The sequence below is a fragment of the Xenopus laevis genome, chromosome 2S (genome assembly GCF_017654675.1).
Source record: "Xenopus laevis strain J_2021 chromosome 2S, Xenopus_laevis_v10.1, whole genome shotgun sequence".
NCBI lineage: Eukaryota > Metazoa > Chordata > Amphibia > Anura > Pipidae > Xenopus > Xenopus laevis.
In genome coordinates this window covers 104984661-105010093 of record NC_054374.1, presented here as the reverse complement: position 1 = coordinate 105010093, position 25433 = coordinate 104984661, and the positions used below count along the sequence as shown (strand labels likewise).

The 25433-nt window shown below is 36.1% G+C and overlaps 1 protein-coding gene across 1 annotated transcript in view; it reads right to left on the bottom strand.

Moving 5' to 3' along the window:
• LOC108709725 (gamma-aminobutyric acid receptor subunit gamma-3) overlaps positions 1-25433 on the bottom strand; it is a 317353-nt gene that overhangs the window by 85635 nt on the left and 206285 nt on the right. The window contains exons 4-5 of the mRNA XM_018249809.2: positions 22405-22625; positions 11328-11410 (exon numbers count right to left, since the gene is read on the bottom strand). Of these exons, the coding sequence (XP_018105298.2) occupies positions 11328-11410; positions 22405-22625 (304 nt within the window). The remainder of the gene's footprint in view (positions 1-11327; positions 11411-22404; positions 22626-25433) is intronic.

Genomic DNA, 25433 nt, shown 5'->3' with positions numbered 1-25433 from the left:
GGGGGGGGGCAGAGGGGTACCCTGAGATGGCAGCCCGGTGGGCCCCTGGCCCCCAGTCTGACCCTGGGAATATCTTACATGATCCTATACCAACCCACCATGGCACCAATCCAGTTGGTTTTAACATTTCTATTTAAAATTGACAAAGGAGTTCCTTGTAGAATATCACAGGAAACCACAAAGACACAGATAACTCTACAACACATTTATAACACCAAAGTAGTGATATTTTATCCACGGTTATCTCTCTTTTGGAGCAGCAGTTGCACATACAAGACTAAAATCATCATGTACTTTCAAAATGTCTAATGCAAGGAGTACTAAGCAGATAAAGATGAAAGGTGCAGCTTATTGCAGAAGGAGACAGATCATAAAGAATCATTACACTGAACATTTTCAGCAATGTCTGGAAAAGCCAATCAAACATATTTCTTTTGTCAAACTACCTACCTCCGGTGGGACATTTTCACTGGAAATTATTGATGATATTCAATTTTAAATCAACAGAGCAGGTTTTTTTTGGCAACTCTCACTCATTTAATCACTAAGATTATGCCCTTAATTAGTTGAAACAAAACCAAGATTATTGTTCAGAATAAATGTGATAATTTGTTCACTGATTATGACTTTATTTCATGCTTTCTAACTCTTATAATCTCTTCCTGTAATTGTAAGCTACATTTTCAAGCCCAGTCCAAATAAATAAATATCACGTGTTATGTTTACTTTTTGCATAGACCATAGAGCAGATTTTGCATAGACCATAGGGTAAAACAAATCTTGCCACTTTCAAGGTTTTAAAAATATGCAATGCACATTAAAAATTTGCAGTGTAAATTTTTTTAATGAACACTGTTCCATTTACTTATTTCCTGAACTGAAACCTAGGAACAATAAAACAAAATAAAATAATACCAGTAATATAATGATAATATATGCAATATATACAATAAATCCCTCTCCTGTAGAGCTGACAGTCTAAGCTTAAACTAAGTTTACAGGATGAGGAAGCCAGATCTGAAGGTCAGAACATGACCCAGGAATTCATTCTGAGTTAGGTCAGAGTTAAAAATCACTTAACAAAGCAAAGATGTTGCTGCAAATCTGAAAATCCGCTAATTATTTCCAAAAATCCTTTGTAGAATTTTGGTAGAAAAAATCCTTTGTAGGTTCCTATCTAGCTATCTGTCTGATTTATCTATCTATGCTAAAGTAAAGGAAGAAAGCAGATTTAATTACGTGACATCGCTTGCACACAGCGCCAAGAAATTTGACTGGGAGCTCCACACAGTAAGGAAACAAGATAAATCACTAAGAAATCCCTGTTAGACAGGCTTCACACCAAGCATTTTTTTCACAGTTACATATTTTCACTTGCCTACTGTACTTTCTCAGCTGAAAGATTCCCACTGTTAGAGTCTTGCATAACAATAATACATTTTCTTTTTGTGTGTGTTGCAGAAGAGTGAACAAGTGATAAACTCGGTTTTATTAGGAGTAAAAATAAGTCTACCTGCTTGGGGAAAAAGAAATGTGATTAAAGTCAGTTTCACAATGGTTGTTTTAAAGTTATTACTAATCTTTTGTATTCGCTCCTTGCATAAGATATCATGAAGGAGAGATGTAATAATACAAAACAGAAAAATCAATAACCTAATGAATAATGAGCGACAATCCAATCAAACTTGGTAAAGTACTCTGACTTCAAGGGATGTTTTCTTCTTCAAATGCACATCCCCTATAGTTTAAAGATTTCAGACTTTTAATTTTTATGACATGTTTATTTTATAAAGGAGTAGACTGTTTTATTTTTTATTCCAGGTGAAATATCAGCTGTTTTCAAAGACTTTGTTCCATTCTCCTTTTCACATTCAGTACATACTGTACTTTCAAACTTGTCAATGTTCATGTTGACAGGAGAAAGTACTCTTTGGGTGGGAGCCAAAAAAACCTTTCCATTGCTTCTCTTATTCAGTAAATCGAAACCCCAGGAAACCACGAAAATGACAAGGAGACAATGTATTTTATGAAAAAAACATTCTGAAAAAATAGGTGGGTGACAAAAGGCTATGAAAAAAATAGAAGCAATAATAACAGAACTAATATTGTCAACACATAACTACAGGTATGTAACATTTAGTACAACCACCAGAGTTACAACATAAATCAGTTTGTGTCCAGAAACATGTTATGAAGAAACTGTCTTCCATGAAACGTATCAGGCATGATGTCACTTCTAGCCAATACACTGAGTTGGACACATTGGTGGAATGCACAAGGAAGGGAAACAAGGTTACTGTTTGATACACCCTCAGAATTGTGACTGTGTATATGTGCAAAATCTGTGTATGCAGGCAAATCTGTACATAGACTTTCTATGGTTCTTGACACACACACTGAATTGTGTTGTAACACCCTGGAGTGGATACTACTGAATGTTATCATATTGTTCTACTATTTTTTTTTTTTTTTTTGGTGATCCAAATTGCAGCCAGTCCCATAAATTATGAATAAATGAGGAGTATTACATTGCAGACAACTAGCTTCAGTAATGTTCCCCACTGCTTTCTAAATGGTATAACACATATGGTAGTTGGTTTATTATCTTAACATGTATTATCTATTCTAACGTATAATATGTAGGTGAATCTTAGAAATTATAAATCTTGTGTGTAACTTCTTTCAATAATATTAACAAATGTGCAACACACATTGCCCATTTTCTTAGAGTATTCTGCAAAAAAGAGGCATCTATTGAGGTGAGATAATTTCTTGCTAGCAATGTGATTTTATAATCTGTTTTCAAAGGCTGTAAGGTCTCACATGACAATTAAAGAGCCAAATTGCATTGCATGGTTTTGCTCAGTGTATCAGCATGTTGTTTGATGTGGTTTGTCAGGATGGACTTAATATTTAAAAAAATCTTTAAATAATTATTGAACTACTACTGAATGTTGGCAATGCTTCCTCTACAAAACAAGATAGTTTTGACAGAGGCAACATAACCCTTTATTCATCAAAGGCTGGACGTTTAGGACTTGTGCTGAATATACAATTTGCCATAGTGAAATAAATAGTGAAAACTGAGAACTAAAAATGAAACTTAAAATTATGCAGTAACACAGCATCTAATTTGCATGTGACTGAAAGAGGTACAGAACTTTCTTCAGTCCATCTTTTTAAAAAATTCACATTACTCTGAGATTCGACCTTACATAAATAATCCAAGAAATCATCCAGGCCACTCTTAAAAGCATTAACAGAATCAGCAACAACATCCAGTGACCTCACTGTGAAGAACCAACTATGCTGCTTTAGATGGAAGTTTTTCCTCTAGACTAAAGGGATGGCCTCTGGTGCTGTGATCCTCTTTATGGGTAAAAAGATCCCCTGCTATTTGTCTGTACTGAGCTCAACCTCTTATATACTTGTAAAGTATAATCATGTCATCTCGCAAGTGTCTTTTTTCCAGAAAAAACAACCCCAACCTTGAGAATCTACCCTCATAATTTGTCTTCCATTTCTCCAACCAGTTTAGTTGCACATCTCTGCAAAACTGCACTGTACAATCCAGATGAGGCCTTACCAGGGACCTATAAAGAGGCAAAATTATGTTTTCTTCGCTAGAGTTTATGCCCTTTTTATGCAAGACAGAACTTTATTTGCTTTAGTAGCCACAGAATGACACTGCCCAGAATTAGAGAATGTGTTATCTACAAAAAACACTAGATCCTTCTTAGTTAAGGAAACTCACAGTACACTGCCATTTAGTATATAAGGTGCATTTATTTATTATTTTTGTCAAAGTGCATAACGTTGCATTTATCAACACTGAACCGTATTTTCCAGTTTGCTGCCCAGTTTTCCAATTTAGTTAAATCACTCTGCAAAGTAGCAGCATCCTGTCTGGAACCTATAATTCATCACAATTTTGTATCATCAGCAAAAATAAAAACAGTTCTTTCAATGCCCACTTTCAGGTCCTTAATAAATAATTTGAAAATCAAAGGAGCAAGTACAGAGCCCTGCAGTACACCATTAACAACACTGGTTCAATTAGAAAATGTTCTATTTTATACCACTCTTTGTGATTATACCACTCTTTTCTATTTTATACCACATCTTTGTGATCTATCTTTTAGCCAGTTCTCTATCCACGTAAAAATACTATGTTCCATACCAACATTCCTTAACAGTACCAGTAACCTTCTTTGTGGCCCTGTATCAAATGCCTTAGCAAAGTCTAAGTACAGTAGATTACATCCACTGCAATCCCAGAATCAAGGTCCCTGGCTCCCTGCTCACCTTCTCATAAAAATAAACTTAATTAGCCTGGCAATATCTATTATGTATAACACCATGCTGGCACAAACTCACAGTATTATTTTTTGCAATGAAGTCAAGTAACTTATTCTTTAATATCCCTTTGAAAAGCTTTTGTACCACGAAGCCTGTAGTTTTGAGCCTGAGAATGGGATCCCCTTTTGAATAGTGCCATTTGCCAGAATCTCGTCACCATGCCAGACCTCATTAAATCCTGAAAAATTAAGTAATTTTGGCAATCACAACGTTAAACTTGCTTAGTTCCCTGGAATGAATACCATCCAGTTCTGGAACATTGTTTATCTTAACACTTTCTAGTCTCTTTTGAATTTCGTTGTGCACGAACCATGCATCATTAGTAGAGATGAGCGAATTTATTCGCCAGGCATTGATTCGAGGTGAAATTCCGTACTTTACCACCTGCACATTTTTCTCAAAACTGTGGCAGAATGTTGCAGTGGAAAAATTTGTTGCGTCAAAATTGACGTTGAGGCAAAAAAGTCACCTTAAAGAAGAATTAAATGTTTTTTTTCTATCCATAAATTTACTGTAAACAGCCCCCCAGATAAATGTACCTTAGTCCCTGCTGCAAGTCTGCTCTGGTTCCTGTGTTATCAGCAACTTGTTTCCCCTTCTTCATTGTGCAGACTAGTCAGAGAGATCATTTGCATGCTGTGACATAGCAGAGAGGAAGGAAGGGCCAGTGTGTGCACGAGCAGCTTTTTTTTCTCCTCACATGCACTCCCTGCTCGTTCTGGTTCATTCCAGATCACAGCAGTGAAACAGAACAGATTCACCTATCAATAATCATTAGTTGTATTACTAGAATTGGGACTATCAAGAAGGAAACTTTCATTAACTGGTTCCTCATTTGTGTAGACAGACAAAAACTAACAGTTCAGAATCTCTGCTTTTTCTCTGTTCTCATCAACCAGCTGACACCCCACTGATGTTAAGGGTCCCATCCCTTTCTCCTTAATTTTTTTACTATTAACATATTTAAAAAATAATTTTGGATTTGTTTTACTGCTTTCTGCAATATCCTTTTACATATCCATTTTAGCTTGTCAATTTAATGGCCTTCTTGTACCTGATAAACTTTTTGGAAAGCCTGTCTTTTCTTACCCATCTCAAAACCAATACTTCAATTAAACCACAAAGGTTTTGTTTTCCGATGACATTCCTTGCTTAGAAGGGGAATATATTGACATGTTTATTTATTAAGCATCATTTCAAAGACATCCCATTTTTGTTCTGTGTTTAACCCTGTGAAAAGCATTTTCCCACTTAATATGTTGTAGATATGCCCTTATACTGTCAAAGTTTGCACATTTAAAATTTAGTGTTTTAATGCCTTATTTCAACAAACAACTTAATTGCTTAATAAAGAAATATAGCATAACATGTTTTGGAATGTGTAATCCTGTGTAATCCTTCCCTGTATTTAAGGGAATTTTTATCAATAAGCTCTCATACAAGTGTACCAGCTCCAACATCTGACCATGTACACAGAACTTGTAAGTGCTCATTTACAAATGCAATAATAAAACACAAAATTTTGCACATGCTTGCAAGCTATATATACAGTACAATTGTATGTATGGGCAGTAGCAGTGATGGGCAAATTTATTCACCAGGTGCGAATTTGCGGCAACTTTTTTCACCACCGGTGAATAAATCCATGAATTTGCTGCAAAAATTTGCGATCATCAAAGTTTTTTGACACAGGCAACGGTTTTGAAATTGTTGAAATTGTCACCAGTGACGATTAACGGATGCCCATTTACTTTAATGGACACCAGCGTCAACTTTGACGTTTTGCTAATTTTTCACGAATATCGCGGGAAATTTTCGAATTTCCTTCCCTCTGTCAAGCACCCCTCCATCGATCTCCCCTCCGTCGCTCTCCCCTTTGGCGCACAGTCGGGGCAGCGTGGGGGGGGGGTGGCCGGCCGGTTTGACTGACCCGGCCTTGATTACAGCATAATAAGCAAATCATTGTTGCTAATGAAAATGTTGTTTGTACAACATTTGGGTTCTTTGCACATACAGCTATGCTAGCAAATTAACCTTTATAAGTGCAATATTCCAAACACAGCACTACCATCAAAGTAGTGAAACATAGTAACAGTTGGAATGAAAGTATTTAATGCAGGCAATAAAGTTTATCCTACCCGTTATCGTTAAAGTCCATAATACAAATGTTTTCCAAGATCCTGCAAAAAATAAAAACCAGTCACATAAAACTATTATGTCTGATTGCATCATTCATGCCAAAGGTTTTCAATGAAAAGGGCACTTCAGTCCATATATTACAAAGTCTGTTCTGTAGGTAAAAATGCTGCCTAATAGGCAGTTTAAAACTCTACTGTAGTTGTTAAATAGTGTCACCTCTTAGAGTAACATACACAGTTTAAGCAAGGAAAGGAACAGAGAGGAAACCTAGTCATATATATCTTCCCTTTCTATATAAAAAATATTGAAATGTTGTCTTAAAACGCATTCAATGTGTTTACTGTTTGGAACAAACAGATTGAAAAAAGGGATTCTCTTTTCTTTTTAAACAGCTTTAGTAGATTTAAGATGTGCTATATTTCTTTAATAAACAATTTAACATTTAATTAAATAAATAAGGCCATTGAGAAGATTCTGCTTTACACAAAAATAAACACTCCACACTTGCACATGACAAATTCACACACATTGCAGTTTCTAAGGAAAGAGCCGCCTGAGGTGGCTCCTGTAATACCGCCCCCCTGCCTCTTAGCTTTCCGGGAGGAGGCAGCAACTCTAGTGCGGGGAGTGAATTAAGCTCTCTAGCATTAGTAAAGCCGAATTTCCATTTTAAAAACTGGAAATTCGGCTCTTAAAGGCACCAGGAAACCTATCTGGCAATGTCGACAAGGCGTATTACTCATCTCACCTCATTTGCGGAGCGCCCCTGCTCACGCATGCTGTGCTGTCAATGAGAGTGCTTTCCAGCCAGTGCCAGCAAAGTAGCAACCATATGATGAATACTCCAAGAGCCTACTGTAAAAGTAAAGTGGTTTATTCATGCCAAGTACTAATGGCGCCTAAGGCTAGACCATGCCCTTATGCATCACCCCCCATGGTCCCAACCCCACTCATCACATCACCCCTCACTTCTCTACCTAAGGTTGAGCATTACCCTCTGGCTCCTTCAGCTGGCTGCTCAGAATGGCCCAAATCAAACTAGTGATAGACAGATAGAAAAAGTCGTTGCCCCTTCTGCCTACCTCTAGTTGAAGCCCTGACATCAGTTCAGCACAAACAGTACAGTATTAATGCAAAAATTATAAAATGTAAGAAAACCCTCAAGGGGATGTGTTAGACCAGATGCTTTAGGTTCTTATAACCCAAAGTCTACACTTACAAACCTTTATTAATATGTATGAATGACATATATTTGTCATATACAGTATGTGACAACAGAAGGTCACCAAGAGTTCTGACTGGTTTACAATGTATTTATAACACTTTGAAACACATAAGCTATCTTGTTTATGCTAATAAAATAAGGAACAAGTGGTACTCAATTAGTTTTTTTTTTTGTCTGTCAATATATTTCAGCTATAAACAGTAACATCTTCCCACACTATTTCTTTCCACTGCATGCAGAACACAGTGCACAGAGCACCTTTGAAAGATGAAGCAATAAATAGATAAATTACTGAGATAAAAATAGAAATTCAGCTCTTAATGTTAGCAGGGATGGCATATTTGCCACCCCTGGTAACTGGCTGCTCATATTCGCCTAAGGCAAGGTTCTAACCTTGTCTCATGGGTGGAGTGGCCCAAAGTGGTCCAAAGATGGCTGGAATAGTCCAAAGATTCACCAAGTAAACTACAGTATCTGAAATGTAAGAAAAAGTTTCTGGAGATAAGTTCCATTCCACTAGTATTCTCTTCACTGCAATCAGTTCGCAAATACAGGTATATACAGTGTATTTTTTAAATGCATTTTTTAATATATCAACCCTCCATGTACTGTATGTCTCTCTGGAAACACTGCAGGAAAATGGGAACAGAAAGACAACTGCAGGAACAGAGTCAAGACTGCCGCAGAAACCATTGCTTCTCTACAGATGCATTATATAGTGAATAAAGTACCCCCTCTTGTAAAATATAAGGATATTATAAGTTACCAAGGAGTTTCATGACCATATAAAAACACGAGGCTGAAGGCCGAGTGTTTTTATACAGGTCATGGAACTCCGAGGTAACTTATAATATCCTCATATTTTACAACTGGGGGTACTTTATTAATTATAATACACAAATTTTAGTGAGTCATGTGACAGAAATTACATCACTACTCACCGTTTATAACTGATGACATCACTACTCACCGTTTATAAGGATATATTTTACAAGATATTCATGGCTTTTGTGTATTATATAGGTATTAGATATGAATTAGCCCATTGCTAAATGTGCTACCATATCTCCAGCTAATAAGGAATAAACCTATTTGCTATAGGATGGACAAGAAAAAATGCTTACTAGTGTCCCTTAAAAAATGTCTTTCCCTTTCACCTGTTACTCAATCACTGTCTCTACTAATTTCTGTTATTTTCTTAGGATAATAAAGAGTAATGACCATATTCCATCTGGTTATTCCTACTTCCTACTAAGCTTTAAGTATTAAGCTTTCATTGTTCTTTAGCTTTAACTGGTTATTTAGATAATACAAAATGACAGAGATAGGTACAAGGATAACTTAATTTTAATTTTCTTTCTTATACTCCAGAAAAAGAGTTTGTCTTTTTTTATGTGGTAAACTGTTCAGCATAGCAAACTTGAAGAATGCTGCTTAAGATAACCAACACGCAAGCTTGATATTCAAACTATGCTATTTGTGCTATATTTCATAAAACGTTCACACCTTCTGTGTCATTAACAGTGTAGGGATGTGAAAATGTAGACACCATTACCCTTTATTGACAGGGACATCCTTAGTGATATGGACGCCTAAGTGGGTCCTTATGGGGGCTTTGTACTTATGTAATTCCTGCAGTTCTCGCAGTGGATGCTAGATGGCACTGTGGCATAGTATAAAAGGCTTGCAAATCATGAGGTCAAGGTCCATTGCTGCTGAACCTTTCCTCTGTTATGCAGCAGAGGTTAGAGGTGGTGGAACTCAGTCTGAGTCTAGTGAAGTTATAGTTATACCCAGGGCCATTCCGGCCATGAGGCAAGGTGAGAATCTTGCCTCAGGCGGCACGGAGCGGCCAGTTACCAGGGGCGGCAAAAAGCCGCCTCTGGTAACTTTAAGAGCCGAATTTCCGTTTTTTAAAACGGAAATTCGGCTCTTCTAGCGCAGCGAGCGCAATAGCGCTCACTGCACTAGCGATGCGGCCCCTCCTCCACCCGCTCCGACGCTGGTAGTTAGAAGAATGGAGCAGGAGGGGCGGCATTGGGGCTGCTGCCTCAGGCGGCAGCAGCCCCTGAAACGTGCCTGTTATACCCTTTAATAGATCACTCTAGGAGTGATAGATAGGGTATGTAGTTGAGCAGCTCCAAGCTCCGATGAGGATATTAGAGGGATTAAGATACCGGGTATTACTGACCCCATAGTAGGGCCTAAGTGTTAGAATCAGGGGAGTATGTAGTCTTCTGAGTTCCACCTAAGGTAATCTTGAAGATTGGGGAAATACCTTTTCACAAACTGCCTAACTATCTACTGTGTACTCTCTACTTTGCAGAGAGTCATTCTATGTTTGGTACAGTGAGTATATCTTGTTATATTGGTTGATCTATGTGTTATACTACTGTATGTTCCATACTCCATTGTGAACTCTGGTTGTGGTTATAAACTTAGTTTATGGTTTAAGCAAAATAAAACTACTGGCGCCCAATCTCTTGTGCATTGCACACGATTACAGTTGCATTGCACCCTGCCTCCGCCCCGCTGTGAGGGCTTACCCCTTAGAAAAGAGTCTTATGGGTGGTATTAACCCACATGGAAAGTAGCTAAAACAGACTTCTATAAAATCATTTTATTATAGTGCTACAACAGTTAATATTTCATGACTGAGGAAAAACCAGTGTCTACCCAATACCAGTAGAAGTATGTAAAGACTCAAGACAAGTTGCTACAACAGTCCATTACTGAATGCAAAGAAATTTCCACTGAAAAGGTTAAATCAAGTAAAGCTTAATTTGTATTTTAAGCAAATCTGCCTAAAATATAAATTACACAAAGACATTTCCAGCCAGATACCCTGTAACATTCACTTAAAGTTTACCACTTATTCATCCCTATACATTATTTTCACACAGAATGACTAAAAGCCTTAGGGATTAAAAATATAAAAATAATGATACAATTATAATTAACAAGGCAGACTTTAAATTGCTTAAAATTAGAAGCATGTGAAGCTGTATAAATACAGGAACTTAAAAAGTGTTTCATATTTATCAAGATTCAAATTTCTAAATCATCGATGAATTTGATTTTACTCGAAATTAAATTGGAGACATTTATTAAAACAATTTAATATTTCAAACTCAGACGAATTTTACCAAACCGAAAACTTGAATTGAATTTGATTCGAATTCGACCAAACTCGATTTTTTTTGGAGAAAAAACTCAAGTGTCAGGAAGGCTACAAATTGGTCACTGCACCTCTCCCATTGATTTATACAGTAATTCATAAGGTCGAATTCGAATTCTTAAAGGGCCAATATGATAAAGCTCAAAAATCGAATTCAAATTTGAACTCAAACTTTCGATTTGACCCTTAATACATCTGCCCCCTAATATTGTAAATATTGTAAATATACCCATAATAAAAGCCCATGTGCATGGATTTATATTTTAATCCCATGCCTTTTGAAGGATAATATGTAGAAGGTATATAATACTTAATTAGCCTTCTTTAAATTGTTTTGTTGGACAGATAATGTTATTTTAAAGATTAGATGCAATTTAAAATATATGTTAACTCTGACATTACATTACATTATGAAGTTATACATACAGCTGGAGAAGATGAGTGGACATGAGTGTTCATCCATTGGAAAGTTGTGCAGTTGAAGCTGACATTCTGCATTAATAGTAAGCCTGAAAAGATATATAACAAGCATTTTACTGAAGGCAGATTTTGTCAAATGGTTTGCATTATTATTATTGTTGTTTTTACCCATTATTATAACACTGACAGCACACTATGAAGACTGTTTCTCACTGTGCTCAGACATTCTGTGCATACTTCCTGAATAGCTTAAAAGTGAAAGTTACTGTTTTGTAATGGCTGTGCTAATAAAGCACTGTTATACTCTCCTTATCCTCGGCTACCCAAAACACAACAAATGGCGACAAGGATGGCGACAAGGACCTCTACAGCAGCCTGCACCGTTTCTCCCAAATCCTGGTGAGCCTACCATACCTTTTACTGCTTGGATCCGTATGTTTGAAAACTACATTATTGCTGCTGACCAAGGGGAGATTTCTGCTGCTAGAAAGCGTGCTTTACTTATTCACTGCATGGGAGCAAAGGGACAGTGTATATTCTATACATTACCTGATGATACTTATGAAACTGCTCTTACTGCTATCAAGAACTTTTTCCTGCCAAGAGTAAATGTGGTTGCTGAAAGATATAAATTCTGCCAACGTGGACAAAGTAATGGCGAATTTACAGAACAATTTTTAGCAGCTTTGAGAGAGCTGGTTGTTATCTGTGAGTTTAGGAATCTAACAGATTAAATGCTAAGAAACCAAATAGTGTAAAAAACAAACTCATCTCGCATTAGAGAGAGACTGCTCCTAGAGCAGGATTTCACCCTTGCAAAGGATATTACAGTTGCTAGACAAATTGAAACAGCAGTGGCAGAGGCTAAAACTCTCAGTCAGGGAACTGCTGGGAATGTACAGATTGTGAATTTAGCACTGTGGCCTAATAATGCACAGTCACAGGCAAAATACAGTGCTAAGGAAAGGAATTCACCTACACTGCAAAACCGTGCAGCAAATACAAATAAAAAATACTGCTTTCGCTGTGGTTCAACACAACACTCTGCAAATCATGTTACATGTCCTGCAAAAGCTAAACGGTGCTGCAAATGCACAAAAGTAGAACATTTTGCTAGGATCTGCCGTAGTTCTGCTAAAGATATTCACAAAGTCACTACTGCAAATGTCACAGTATTAAGTGTGGATAAAGCTGGTACATTTATTCCAGACAAGTTTATATGCACTGTCAGTGTCAGTACTGCTTCTGCTGACAAGGGACACTCCATTAACCTGATGCTTGATACAAGTTCAGCTGTTTCAATACTACCAAAGGATATTTTCTTGAAATACTTTGCAAAAGATCTGCTTGTTGCACCTACCCTGAAACTGGTCAGTTACTTAAAGGATCCAATCCCTGTGCTTGGTTGCTTGCCAGTGACTGTACAATTTGAATCAAATACTGCAAAATGTGACTTTTACATTGTGGATAAGGGTACTGCTATACTTGGAAGGGATCTCTTTGCTGCATTAAACCTACAATTAGTTGATGGTCTCATTACTACAGCACCAGTGCCTGCCACACAGCCAGTGTCTAAAATTTCACCACAAAGCAACACTTCACAGGGCTGTGCAAAGAACTTTGTACACAAAGTTAAGTGTAGACCAGATGTAAAACCAGTACCATTCCCTGATTCAGCACGGGAAAAACTTGCTATTGATATTGTCGGTCCTTTTACAGATGCTCCTATAGATTGCATATTTGCTATAACCTTGATAGACTATTACAGTAAATGGCCTGAAATTGCATTTGTTTCTCATATAACATCAGCTACAGTAATAACATTTCTGTCTACAGTCTTCAGCAGAGAAGGTAATCCAAAGGAGTTAATATCAGACAACGGACCACAGTTTGTCTCATATGAGTTTGAATCCTTTCTGAGAGAGAGGAATATTGTGCATAGGAAATCTTCAGTGTATTACCCACAAGCAAATGGAGAAATCGAGCGATTCAACAGAAGTCTGAAAGAAGCACTACAGACAGCAAATCTTACTGGGAAATCTTGGAAAGTATTTACAACAGAGTTCCTACATAACTACAGAGCAACGTGCCATGCAACAACCCAATCATCTCCTGCTGAATTATTACATGGTAGACAGATGCACACTAAGTTACATATTGCAGACAAACTTACACAAAATACTGTGCCTACAAAATCATCTACTGCTGACATTGTGAAACTTCAACAAGCCAAATGCTAGGCTTATACTGACAGAAAAAGTGGTGACAGAGAAGTACACTTTCAGCCTGGATCTTTAGTCAGAATTAAGAAACCAGGAATACAGAAACAAGGACAATCTAAATTTACTACACCATTTGAAGTGAGACGCCAGCGAGGGCCATACACATATGAGCTGTCTGATGGACGCATATGGAATGCAAGTTGTCTTACGCCTGTTAGATATGACTTTGGAGAAGCTCCATTTAATGAAGGACATTGTCCTACTCCTAATGTCAACTGCAACAGGCCTGAAGAACGTGAACCTATAAGGCATACTGAGAGAATCAGAAAACTACCTGCATGGACCCAGGACTATATGATGTGAATAATGTATATTATTGCTTTAAGGTGCATTGTTGTTGTTTATTACATTTGCCCAAATGCTTTCCTACTATAGGGGGAATATGTGGTGTTTATACAAATGGCCTGCGGGTGTCACTGTGCTCAGACATACTGTGCATACTTCCTGGATGCTTAAAAGTGCTACTTCAGCTTAAAAGTGAAAGTGAAAGTTACTGTTGTATAATGGCTGCATGAGAGCCTGCTAATAAAGCACTGTTATACTCTACTCATCCTCGGCTACTAAAAACATAACACTTCTGCCCAGTGGAGCTTACAGGTGAAGGTCCCTATCCTTTTCACACACAAAATACACAATAGGGTCTGTTTAATTCAGAGCCACATAACTTGTTTTTTGCTTTTGCATTGTGGTACCCTAAAGAGAGCCAACAGAGATTTTTATATTAATTTTGGCACGAATTAACCATATCCATTAAACATTTAAAACACCTACTGCTATTTCAAGATGCAAATACCATGACTAAAACACCTAAGATATCATAGTTGTATGAAGGGCATTACATATTACTAATATACATTACATATTATATAGAACTAGATAACTAGTAGCTGCATATACATTGGATCCTGTATGAAAGCAGGGGTGACCAAATGCTAGATCTTGATCTAGCAACAGAACTTAAGCTGGTGACCAGCATTATAGGAACTGGACAAATAGATGGGATGTGCAAAATAAAAAATGTTTCTAAATTAAATCTATTAAGGCTGGAGTGGCTGTATGTCTAACACAACAGAACCAAACACAATTCCTGCTTTTCAGCTCTGTGAATTAGTCAATGACTTGAAAGTGGGCCACATGGAACATAACTATTCAGTGAGTTTGCAATTGATCCTTAGCATGTAGCTCAGATTCAAAAGCAACAGTTATGGCCCATGTGCCCCACCCTGAAGTCACTAATTGTTTAATGCCTGGTACCCAATCTTTGAAAATCGTGAGAGCTGCAGGAAGTAGTGTTCTGGCTATTACTGTAGGTAATACAGTACATCCCATCACTCCAGCCTTTATAGGATAAAATATTCAGGACCTCTTATTTTACTTTACTTTATAGAAGTCTTCATCCTTCTACACGAAATAATGGGATTTCAGTGCTATTTTGGCCAAAACAAATGTTGAGATTCTCTGTACATGTAAATACGGAAACGCGTCAGAAAAATCTGTGCAAATAATGTCTATTTTTACATTGATGCTTTAAAAACAGGATCCTAAATTACAGGTCTTCCTGATTTCAATTAACTAACTGTAAAACTAAAAGATACTAAAAAGGAAATCTAAATTTATTGAAAAAATCTAGGGGGATATTTACTAAACCCCGTATGCAAAAATCATGAAAAATTTGTGAATTTTTTTATCAAATCGGACTTTTAAAAAAAAAAAAAATTTTTTCAGAATTTATTAATCCCAGAGGATGGAAAAGTCTGAATCTGAAAATCCGGCATATCAGACCTGTCGAAGTTGCATACAGATGAAGCCACTTGGATTTGTGAGTTAAATGCGTCATGACTCAGGGGTAATTGAAGAAACTGTGTTATCTTAAGTCATCTTAACTCATTTAATGCATTTAACCTTTTCATTAGCATACCAAAGCTCCATTGTTCACAATGGTGAATGCTTTAATTAGATGGGTTGTTGTGACACAGTTTTCTGTGTTAAATGAGATAAATGGGATATCTGTGTTTAGTTATTCTGTGTCAAACAGACAAACCAAAGTGGCTGCATCTGTATAAGTCAATGGGAGAAGTCCCAATGATTTTTGATGTGCGCTGGGTTTTTGGCAATACCCTGAAGTTTTTGGAGTTTTTGAGAAAAATTCACAGGTTTCGGGTGAAAAATCCAAAAAATCAAAAAAAAACATGAAAATCTGATTTTTTCCGCCAATAATGTGTATTAAAGAAACCCCTTCCAAATATTTAGGTGGTACCTCTTTTCTTCAATTAGGGATGGGTGAATTTGACCCATTTCATTTCGCCAAAAATTCGCCGCCGGAAAAATGTCGCTGGCAGGCATTAAAGTCTATGGGCGTCGAAATTTGTTTGGCACGCAACAACATTTTTTAGCTTTAGGAAACCACTATTAAACTGTATTTCACTAAAATCATGAATGCCATAAAAATTATTAAAAGCTCTGTTTTGCAAAAGTACAGATAGTAAAAAAAAATGCTGAAAGATTGTCCACGCCCACCGCATGCGTCCTTTTCCTTCCAGTGCAGTTTTGCCTATGGCGCGCGCGGCCACACACTCCCATGGTGATGCACCGGTGTGATGATGTCATCGCACAATGGCGCAAATTCAAAGGTATTTAAAGGGGCTATTGAAATGAACACAAGGTTCAATTAGTTTGTTCCTGGTGCTATACTTTAGTGAGTCCTGTTTGACCCTTGCTTTGCCTGACTATTCTGTTCTCTGTATCCTGACCCTTGCCTGCCAGGTTATTCTGACCTCTTCAAGCTGATCCTTGCCTGTCTGACTATTCTACGTTCTCCAGTCCTGATTCTGGCCTGTCTGACTAATTCTACTCTGCTTGTGCTGGCCCGGCCTGTTCCACGCTGAGTTGTCTGTTCTGCCTTCCAAATTGTGTTCTTCCATCCAGTATCCTTGGTGAGACGATCGTGCCCCTTTTCTTGTCCAGAACCTGTAGCTTTGCTCCTCTCTCAGTAAGACCTGGCGGCATCCAATTAGCCGAGGGCTCCTCCCGAGGTGAAAGGCGGCTGTTAAAGACAGAAGCAAGAGCCAACACCAGGGAGCTTAGCACTGGTTCTGGATTTAAGGTGCCGTTCATGACAAAGATGATTTTGGTCCCACAGGATCAATGCATCTTCCATTGACTTCGATAGGTCCTTGACTATAATTATATAGTAATAATTATATAATTATATATTACATAAGTTTTGTATTAGAGTTTTCATGGTTTTTACATTTAATAAATCTTGATTTTTTTGAGTTTTAGAGAAATAAAAAAAAAGTTTTAGAGAAAAAAATAGAATCCAAATCTTAGCAAATAGGCCCCTTAGCCTTTGATTATGGTCTCATCTAGGCATGAAATCCATGTGATTTGCTTCATGGCCAAATAATTATTAACAACCAGTACCGGTACAAAAGGTGAGAAATGCCCTGTGCAGAAGAGACTATAGACATTAGACAAAAAGACTACAAGATTATTTTTTGAGTAATTTCATTTTGTTCATCATTTAAACAATTTTATTTTTAGAGGAAAACATTGCTAATCTACAGAATATTTAGCCTTGAACAACAGATATTTAAAATAAACAGCAAGCTTTGGGAAGATTGCAGGAAGTGGAAAGAAATTCAAATTACAAATGCAATTTTGAGTAAAAAACACATATTTCTATATTTGACAAAAAACATCTACATTATGCCCTGTACAACTGATGTTCCATTCATTAATATCTTATGTTTTACTCAATAAATAATAGCGTTTATAAATTCTACATGTCGTCATTAGGACCCTGCATTGAAATACAGACATTTTTAGTCATTCATTAACATACTGTGTTCCAGTTCTAATATGTATAAGAAAATATTAAAGGTTGGAGTGTTCATCCTTACCAGCTTAGCATTAGATAACTGTTCTGTAAAATAAACATGCTTATTTTATCTCGATTATATATACTTATACTTTTTCATCCTCTCAGATTCAAAGAACATCAATACTGAGGGTTCAATCAATTTTTGTCAAACATAAAGTATTCCAAAAAGGATGTCAACCATAAAATATTCAGTGCTTTACTGTAAAATTACAGTATATGTCATCAGTAGGTTGTAAATTAAAAAGTTTTTTGCTTAGATAAAACAGGTATCTCTTTGGAATATACTACATAAATCAGCAAAAAAAAGCATCACCAGTTTATTAATTTTTTTTAAAAGTTATTAAAAAGAAAACAGAACTTCCTTTGTAGCTGACAACTTTAAAATGAAAACAAATTATAAAAGTTCCCAATTACTTTTAATTGTTTGCTGCAATGAAGCCTGTTTTGTCTCCCTTACCCCATACTGCAAATATATACAGATTAACCTGCTGTGAAAAGTGCACACAAATTGCAGGGAATAAAATGCAAAATTATACCCATTCAGAAATCAGGTATTCAGCATAATGTTGCAATTATAATCAGTATAACCCACACAAAAAAGTTACAGGAGGTTAGCTAAAATAGATCAAATACATCCTATATTCCATGATGCACACAGCATATTGGAGTCAATACTTATGTCCCTTACATTTAATTGTAATGAACAATTTGCAGACTTGATTTTTGTTAAATCTATGCAAACTATTCATCCTCTGTTTTAATATCATAAAAATAGCATAAGAGAACTGATTACTTTCAATTCTTAAAATCTGCTCAGTACGGTACTATAAATTTAAGGCAAAGATGTAACTAGTTCATGTAGTAACAAGTAACCTAGGGAAAACGTTTACCATATATTTAATAATATTTAGCAATATTTAAGCGCCTGAGCAACTTTTTGTTGCGGAAATATACAATCAGATGCATTTCTGATCATGGCCTGACCTAATTATGCATATTTATATACCTATATATATATACATATATATACATATATATATATAGGATTATAATGTTTCTGTTTTTGATCATTTATATAATGCCATAGGACAGTGAATAGCATACACACTAGCATATTAAAGTTTTCACAGTTAAGTACAATTAAAATAATGCATCATGCTACTATTATGATAGCATGCTATTACCCGTATATACTCGTGTATAAGCCGACCCGTGTATAAGCCGAGGTACCTAATTTTACCTACAAAAACTGGGAAAACTTATTGACTCGCGTATAAGCCTAGACACAACTACAGCCCTGTCTCCCAGCAGCGCACATTCTGCCAAAGCGACCCCCCCAGCGATCAACTGGACTTCTTTGCAAAGCTGATGGTGACAGAGAATTGCCAAACGGATTACTGTGTGCATTGTCCCACTGTCCCACTACCATGTGCAGAGGGTGCTGTTTGATATTGCCATCACTGTTAATCTTTTGTATAACCAACATAGGGTGCTGTGTGATATTGCAGTCACTGTTATTCTTTCATACAACCAACAGAGGGCACTGTGTGATATTGCAGTCACTGTTAATCTTTCATTTAACCAACAGAGGGCGCTGTGTGATATTGCAGTCCCGGTTATTCTTTTATACAACCAACAGATGGCACTGTGTGATATTGCAGTCCCTGTTATTCTTTCATACAACCAACAGATGGCGCTGTGTGATATTGCAGTCACTGTTAATCTTTCATATAACCAACAGAGGGCGCACTGTTATTCTTTCATATAACCAACAGAGGGCATTGTGGGATATTGCAGTCTCTCCCCAAGTGAACTGTTGGTATAGGAATGATTAAAAGTGACTGCAATCTCAGCTACTCGGGTCGGGTACCGCTGACCCGCGTATAAGCCGAGGTAGACTTTTTCAGCACATTTTGGATGCTGAAAAACTCGGCTTATACGCGGGTATATACGGTACAATATATGATATTATGTATTATAATATCATACAAATGTGCAGAAATCAAAACATGTTAGAGATATCTTTTTTATGTCCTACAATATGATGTCAAACCCTGTTTTTAATAAAACAAAAAGTATTCACACTGACCTAAAGTTCCTTGGTTAAGAAGTCCTCTGCACAGAAAATGATTCAACCAATAAATACTTGACGCCACTTGCTATGGTGGTGTATATTGGGTAAACATATACTTATGGGTTTGTTTGGGATAAACCCATCCATGACCCACAAATAATGATGAGTGAATCTGTCCTGTTTTGTTTAGGGTTGACCTGCATATCACTAACTAGGGGTCGAATAGGTCAGTTTTCGATCGAATAGGTCCGTATTTGGTTGAATTCGAATTGTTAAAATCGAAGGAATAGCACATTCGATCGAATTAGATTCTAAGTTTTTCCCCAAAAAAACTTACATTTTTCAAAGTCCACCAACTGACTCCAAATAGGTTCTTGGAGGTCCCCCGTAGGCTAAAACAGCAATTCGGCAGGTTTTAGATGGCGAATGGTCGAAGTCGAATTTTTAAGGAGACAGTACATGATAAATTTCGATATTTGCAAATTCCAAATTGAATTTGGACTATTCCCTAGTTGAAGTACACAAAAATATTTCGAAATTCAAATTTTTTCAATTCAAAATTTCACCTCGACCTTTGATAACTCTGCCCCAAAAAGTCAGCACAGAAAAAAGTGCTGAACAATACACTAAAAAATGCGAACCTTGAAAACCTCTAAAAATGTGTGTTTTTTGGACAATTCTTAGCAAAAAAAACCTCTAAAAAAAACTTCTATAGCACCTCAACAACTTTTATGTAGGGAAGTTTTAAGTTAGATGTTTTTGTTTTAGATTTTTTTAAGGAATGTAGGAAAACCTCAAATTTTTCAAGAATTCAAGAAATCTCAATTAAATTTTTAGTAAATGGGCCATTAAGTGTTTTCTTTTAAACAGGCAACCAGTAATGGCTACCTGCTGAGTGGTTAGTTTAGGTGACTAGACCAGTAGAAAATTCTGCACCTTTTATCGGTTTTTCGGATAATTCTTAGCAAAAAAAAACCTCTAAAAAAACTTCTAGAGTACCTCAACAACTTTTATGTAGGGAAGTTTTAAGTTAGATGTTTTTGTTTTAGATTTTTTGAAGGAATGTAGGAAAACCTCACATTTTTCAAGAATTCAAGAAATCTCAATTACATTTTTAGTAAATGGGCCATTAAGTGTTTTCTTTTAAACAGGCAACCAGTAATGGCTACCTGCTGAGTGGTTAGTTTAGGTGACTAGACCTGTAGAAAATTCTGCACCTTTTATTGCATAACCTCTTAAAACTGTTATAGAGATTTTGCCAGTATCACTAGAAAAAAGGCGTTAGACTATTAGTTGTTAAAGGTAAACTATGACCCTAAACATTGCAGGTAAAAATTTATCCCATTAAAAACATTTCTTCATCTAAATAACTCTATCATAAAAAATATACAGTTCTAATAATATTGAAGAAGGAACAGAATTGTTCTGAAAGTTTGCTGTGATTATCATCTTTGTTAATAAAGGTACCACCTTTATACCACTGCTGTTATGTTTCATATCAAAAATTTTATCCTATAACTGTGTGCGACTGGATAATCCTAAATAAAATGTCATTTTAGGATACACTCTCGTCAGGCACAAATACTTACAGACTTGGTTACATCAGCTTTTTTACTCAATCAATTCTTCCTGCTGCAGTTAGAGCTGCCTAACTGAGTAATAAAAAGTAACAATACCAATAAATTTTTAGCCTTACAGAGAATTTGTTTTTTAGATGCGGTCAGTGATCCCATTTGAAAGCTGGAAACAGTGGTAAAAAGAAATCAAATACATCAAAAAAAATAGGAAAAATGAAGGCCAGTTAAAAAGTTGCTTAGATTTAGCCGTATATACAGTATACCATTAGCTGAAAGTTGAACCTCCCCTTTAAATAAATAACCACATTTGCTTTTTGTTATAAATTTTAGGAAAGTGTCAGTAGTATGTTAATGATTGTGTGGTGTATTAAAAATAAGATGCTTATAAAGGTATGGGACCTGTTATCCAGAATGCTCCAGATTTTTTCTGGATAACAGATCTTTCTGTAATTTGGATCTTCATACCTTAAGTATACTAGAAAAACATTAAGTAAAGCCAATAGGCTGATTTTTCTTCCAATAAGAATTAACTATACCTTAGTTTGCATCAAGTACAAAATACTGTGTTATTATTACAGAGAAAAAGGAAATTATTGTTTAAAAATTTGGATTATTTGATTATAATGGAGTTTATGAGATATGGCCTTACTGTAATTTGAGATAATTCTGGATAATGGGTACCTGTATGTGTTTTATAAGATCAATGCATATGGTATCATAGAATACTTCTTCTCCTTTTTAGGCAAGTGCTCAATAAAGTTTCAAATCTCACTGTAACTGAAACTGTAAATTTGTAAATACAATTACAAGCTTAAAAAAATGAATAATATATAAATAGTGATGGGTGAATTAATTTGGCAGGCACGATTTTGCGGGGCATTTCCGCGTTCACCGCCAGAGAATGCATTCATAAAACTGCGGCGAAAACCCGTGCATCAAAAAAATGGTCGCCATTGATTTAAATGCATTTGGACAAAATAGTCGCGCATATAAAAATTTACGTGCGTTAAAATCATTTTGACGCTCATCGTCTTAAATGGGTTGCGCTAGTTTTTCGTAGTTTCGCAAATTTTTCAGTAATTTCAAGATTTTTTTGGCGAAGCTAAACAGCACAGATTCGCCCATCACTATATATAAAACACAGGGAAATTTTTACATGGGTATTTTCATTAACAAGTCATTCATTTAACTGTGAAATACATACAACAAGATAATAGGGCAAATACAGGCAACTCAAAGGTATAACCTTAGTGCTGCAATGACATACCTTAATGTATACAAAATTTTCCCATCATTCCATATCCTAAGAAGTTGATTGGGGGTTGTAATCCAATGAGCTTCTGCTGTTTTAGAATTCCGAAAAATGGTATCAGGGATCCAGATTAATCCGACCATATTGCTATTTAGAGTTAAGATTTTCATAGTGCTGTTGAACCTGAGTCGACTGTCAGTCCATGTCTGAGCAAAAAATATATCTATTTGGTATTCCTGTTTAGATAAAGAGAACATATACAAATTAATAGCTAATTGTGAACTGTAAAAACAGCATATAACTCAACTGATTTCTTAAAAGAGGATTACATTTTTTTGGACAGAAAGATAGGAGCATCACTCTCTCTTTTGTTTTACTTTAGGTTTTTAATATGTATTATGTGTTAATAGTTTGATGGATCTGGATCAACTAGCAGGCAGGTTAAAAAAAAGTTAAAAGGTTGAACTTCATGGACGTGTGTCTTTTTTCAACCTAACTTACTATATTATGAATGTTTACAGAAATGGCTACAAGTATGCTAACTATTAGGGGCAGATTTATCAAGGGTTGAATTTTTCGAAGTAATGGGAGTTTTTTTGAACTCCCATAACTTTGAAATTCGAATTAAAAAAGACCAATCCAAATGTATCAAAAAATCTAAGGTTTTTTTGGCTGAATATGTCCGTTTTAGATCGAATTCAAATTTGATTCAAAGTTTTCCAAAAAAAAAAAAAAAAGTCCACCAATTGACTCCAAATAGGTTCTAGGAGGCAAACGGCCATTTGGCAGGTTTTAGATGGTGAATGATCAAAGTCAAATTTTTAAAGAGACAGTACATGATAAATTTTTATATTCGAATTTACAATTTTTTTTCAAATTCAAATCAAATTTGGAATATTCCCTAGTCAAAGTACACAAAAATTTGCAAAAATTTTTTGAGTTATTTAACTTTGTATTCAGCAGCTCTTCAGTTTGCAATTTCAACTAGGGTCCACATTACCTTAGCAACCATTGATTTGAATAAGAAGACTGGAATAATAATAGGAGGGGATCTGAATAGAAAGGTAAGTAATAAAAAGTAGCAATAACTATAAATTTGTCACCTTACAGAGCATTCTTTTTAGTTGAAAGAGTCAGAAGAAGACGGCAAATAATTAAAAAACTATCAAGAAGAAAAAATAAAGGCTAAATGAAAAGTTGCTTAGAATTAACCATTTACAACATATTAAAAGTTAATGGGTTCTCCACTCAACAGCTGATTTTTGCACAATGAAGGAAAAATATAGTTCTGAACAGCATTACAATATAATGTACATCCATCAAAATATAGAACAATGTATTTTTGTTTATTTAAGTTATTTGTAAATGTAATTTATACTGAAAAAAGAATTCATTTATCCCTCTTTGTTTTCTGGTTAAATTAATGTAACAAGAGTTAGTCCAGGAATCTTCTAGGTTTATTGATCAGCTTTAACTAGGTGTTTTGCAATATTTTTGAGACAGGAGTACAAAGAATATAAACAGTCAGACAAATACTGCCTTTAATAACAAATTACTTTGCAAATTTACTCCATTTAAAATTTGTAACTAATATATATTAGAAAGTTGATCAGCATTGCATTTTATATTCCACTGCAAAAAATTGTCAGCAACATCCAAGGGGTTGGTGAGCAACATGTTGCCTGTGAGCCACTGGTTGGGGATCACTGATCTACTGCATACTTCCGCTGCTCTTTAAGAGATTGGTGTATATTAGAACTAACCTCTTCAACTGTGCATATTGGTACATAGAAGCAGAGGCCATGAGAGGCTTGCAGGGTCTCAGGGCCCACCAGGGCTGCTGTCCCAGGGCCCCTCTCGCCCCACAGCAGCTGTTGCATGCTGTTGCGGCACCATGCTGAGTATGTGCGCGCATGTGCACGCAGTTTGTTTTTGCTGCAACCTACCGAAAAAGGGAGTTTTTTTCCCTGCGTCCCTCTGTCCCAGTCCGACCCTGGAGACTTGGATCTTTGAACTCACAGACAACACATATACATAGACCTCAGTGGGTTCCTATTTGGCTCTATTTCACTAAGTTCTTCTATGCTTACTGATAGTTCATGTGGAGACTGTAATGAATGTGCTGCATGACATCCATGGACAGTGAAGGCCAGCAAAATTGCAACATCCCAATGCTGTCTGCAATAGAGGGGATATATCCATCATATTTAGTTAGGAAAACTAATAGAAATAGACACTGTAGGTTAAACACTGTAATACAATTAAAACAAGTATCCATAGATTCTAAGCACCACAGATGTTTATCAAATGTATTCCAATAACAAAATTATCAGTATTTGATGTTTACAAGATGCACTTTGAAGGAAGGTTATGTTTTCCCAAACAATCAGATTGATAATTTAGCAAAGCAATGTATACCATTTTATTTTAAACAGTTTAATATCACCCAATATTTAAAATACTTTCAGTACATTAAAAAAGCAGAGGAAGCAGAGTATTAAGAGAACCTTTTGGTTTTGTGTAAAAAGATGCTATGATTTATAAAAGATACATTTTATACATTTTTTTAATTTACTATAGACCGCAAACTGCACCATTCAAAAACATTATACTCCGTCTGAATAATCAGTTAGCTTCACTTTACATTCACTAGAAGATGTTCCAGAATGCAGTAGACTTCTAATATACAGTACATTAAGAGGTGACTGTTTTATCCATCTGCAGGAGAGAACAATTCTGCAGGAGAGAACAACTGCATATAAGCCATGTTTACTTGTTGCCTTTGTATTAGAGTATCAAAAGCATTTTCCTGTAGTAAAAAAAAGATTACATTGTTTGCACAGGTTTTCCTAAAACCTGTACTAAAACAGTGGTGGTGATCCTAGAGGGTCCTTATGCCCATTATAGCTAATATTATTAGGAGAGAGTGTGTGTGATTCCCACTTGGGGGCAGATTTACTAAAGGTCGAAGTGACTAACGCTGGCGATAATTCACCAGCGTTACTGCTTTCAGGCACTTCGCTGAATTACTAACGGTTGCAGCA